Source organism: Triticum urartu, chromosome 4A (genome assembly GCF_056163025.1).
Source record: "Triticum urartu cultivar PI428250 chromosome 4A, HENAU_Tu73, whole genome shotgun sequence".
In the NCBI taxonomy this organism is placed as follows: domain Eukaryota; kingdom Viridiplantae; phylum Streptophyta; class Magnoliopsida; order Poales; family Poaceae; genus Triticum; species Triticum urartu.
The window spans coordinates 508005238-508007987 of NC_141876.1; the positions used below are offsets into that span (position 1 = coordinate 508005238).

General features: G+C 52.1%; 1 protein-coding gene across 1 annotated transcript; it reads right to left on the reverse strand.

Moving 5' to 3' along the window:
- Positions 1–249: 249 nt before the first annotated feature.
- LOC125552452 (uncharacterized protein At1g01500) lies at positions 250–2286 on the reverse strand. Its single transcript, XM_048716003.2, has 3 exons — positions 2129–2286; positions 765–1519; positions 250–661 (listed from the first exon to the last, which is right to left on the reverse strand). Exons 2-3 carry the CDS (start codon positions 1419–1421, stop codon positions 410–412), a joined length of 909 nt encoding a protein of 302 aa, XP_048571960.1. The 5' UTR covers positions 1422–1519; positions 2129–2286; the 3' UTR covers positions 250–409.
- Between the last annotated feature and the right edge of the window lie 464 nt (positions 2287–2750).

Below are 2750 nucleotides of genomic sequence, written 5' to 3' on the forward strand. Positions count from 1 at the left end.
GACCCCGTTGCGATGGCCCGGCGGAGGGGCGCGCTCTCCTCCTCAGCGTGCATCAACATGATGAAGCGGGCTAAACGATGGACGATATTGCATCTGTTCTTAACAGCACAATCGATGATCTCGTGTTATATAGCAGTATACGCAGGCGTGGCAACTGAGGACACGTTTGTCTGCATGCATGTATGTAACAAAGCAGCTGCCTCGTAGTTGCCGGAAGTGACAGCACAACATTAGTGCACGACTGCAGCATTCTTAGTAGCAATATTAGTGCTTCTATATAACAGGCAGAAGGGTGTACAAACACATCCAGCAGACAACAGAGTAATCTCCATGCGCGTCACGTCTGGAGAGAAACAGAGTTGCTGTGCCCAGCTGGCTCCGTGATATGCTGGAATGCCGCCGTTCATAGTCAGAGCAGGCCGGAGATCAGCCGCCGCCTCATACTCCTGGAGGTGGACTGGTAGGAACGGGCCAGGAGTCCAGCGCCGATGCCGACGCCGAGGAAGATGCCCAGGCTGATGCCCACGCCCACTCTGACGCCGGCCGTGAACCACGAGAGCTCGCTGTCCCCGCCTTCCAGCCCCGCCGATCCCATGTACAAGCTGTCGTAGTCGACGTCGTCCATGGCCGGCTCCGGCTTGTAGCACCTGTACTCCGATTCCTGCGCGCAAGATGCAGTTCATGCGTTTCAGTCTTTCAGCAACAGCAATGCAATCAATCAATCCAGGACGATGAAACGGAACTAAATTTGTGGCGTCACGTACCTGTGGATCATGCTTCTGGTCAGACGGCGTTTCTTTCGCGTCGTCGCCGGCGTGCTCGCCGCACTCGGGGATGGGCTCCATGAACGGCGCCTTGACCTGGCGCGTCCTCCTGAGCCGCAGCTTCATCGCCTTGGTGAACACGACCGGGTTGCCCCGGAACAGGCTCGCCACGTACACCTCGACCATCGGCGACTTGGCACCCTCCTCCCCGCCGCCTTTCAGGAACCCCGAGCACCGCTGCATGGCGACCTGGCACTTCATGACCCACCCCTTCTTCTCCTCCGCCACGTCGCACATCTCCATGATCCCCACGAGGAGCCTCTCGCCGCCGCCGACGCGGACCTCGAAGCGCACGCTCCCGGCCATCCTCACGGTCGCCGTGCTGACGAAGGAGGCCTCGCGCGACGCGGCGTCCACGCGGTCCCTGCGGAGGGGGCACGAGACGTGGCCGTGGTGGTTGCCGGTGCTTCTTGGCCTGTCGCCGTTCACCTCCAGGACGGTGTCGGAGGTGAGCGGGGCGTGGGTGATGGTCAGGGTGTCCAGCATGGATTCGTCCACCTCGCACCTGCTCAGCCGCAGGTAGAAGACTCTCAGGCTGAGCCACGACGACGGCTCCGGCGTGGGCTTGGGAACCTCTGGTTCGGGAATTTCGCCCATGTCTCGGAGAATTTGCACCGAAGTTGCTCAAATTTGAGGTAGGGGTTAAATGGAGGATTTTGAGCAGTCAGGGCGTGGGCGTTTCAGAGTGTTCCGTTCTGCAAGAACACAGTCAACTTGTAAAAAACTGCACCATGGAAAATTTGCATTTGGGTAGTTCGTAATATAGTTGGTGCATCTCAAGACTGGTAATTCCGTGCAAGGGGATAATGGATGGATGAACATCTATGATCTATCATATCACCGAGAGGTAAACATCCAAGAACTTCTCAAACGCATGCCCCAAACGAAAACTTCTCAAAGGGAACACATAAAACTTCACTAGTTCCTCAATTTAACCCAGACTTCCACAGGGTGCGCTCTACAGGTTTCTTTGAACTCCATTTTTCCATAACAAACCAAGGCTAAACTACTGTTGAGCATTAGTGAAGATTTTTATAACATAAAGCATGACTTCTTTTGAAAAAAGAAAGAAAAGGAAGACAAGAGCATAGAACAAGACAGAAGACGAGTTCAGTCAAATTTTCCTACTCCCTACTCAAACGACCAGCGCTTATGGAGAATCAAAGAAGAAGAAAATGATTTGAGGTTCGAACTCAACCCTCGCAACCAGATTGGCCATACCAAAATGATGAAACCTCTGTATTTCCCAGAACACCATCGAAGAACTCAGAGTAGAGTTACATGGAGAGGATAGGGTCACTTACCAGATTCAGCGACCTAACTGCCTCTCCCTCCGTCCTTCTTTCTCGTCCGGCACGAGCTGCACTGTGCTAGTGGGATATATATGAGCGTGGAGGAAGAAGCTTCCTCGCTCTCTATTATACGAACTCATTTTCGGATGGAGCTGAGCCCCCCGTAAATCCCTCCAGCTGACACCTCACACAATGGGCGCCAACGTCCAAAAGCCACCTCCTCATGCATGACTGCATAATTCCGTTCGGCGACGTAGGAAAAATGAATAAATAAATGGAAAATAAACTTGTTTTATTCCCATTATTGCTTTCGTTTTGCATACGTACGTTGCTCTTTAGTAACGCCGTGGATAAATGCCCTCGTGTAACTGCCATTTTAATGTGGGTTCATTTCCCGTTTTCATTGTATGTTCAAATGTGTATTTCGTTTGAAATAATGGATCCAGCTACTCTGGCTAAGAAACATGACAAAGGAATGATTTACCCCCTATTGTGTGATTGGTACATGTGAAATTGGTGGTGGTTGTGTCGTTTAAAGTGGCACGCAAAAAAGATGTGGATTTCCAGCATGTAGAAAGATAGATGAATTTGTGTGGCCAGAAACAAGAGCATGTATGTCCGTCCAGTTGGCCAC

Bases quoted from the DNA above. Each gene is read 5' to 3' on its own strand.
- LOC125552452 (XM_048716003.2), bottom strand. From the start codon at position 1,421: ATGGGCGAAATTCCCGAACCAGAGGTTCCCAAGCCCACGCCGGAGCCG. The intron at 662-764 runs GTACGTGACGCC...TCTTGCGCGCAG, and splicing joins ACCAGAAGCATGATCCACAG to GAATCGGAGTACAGGTGCTA.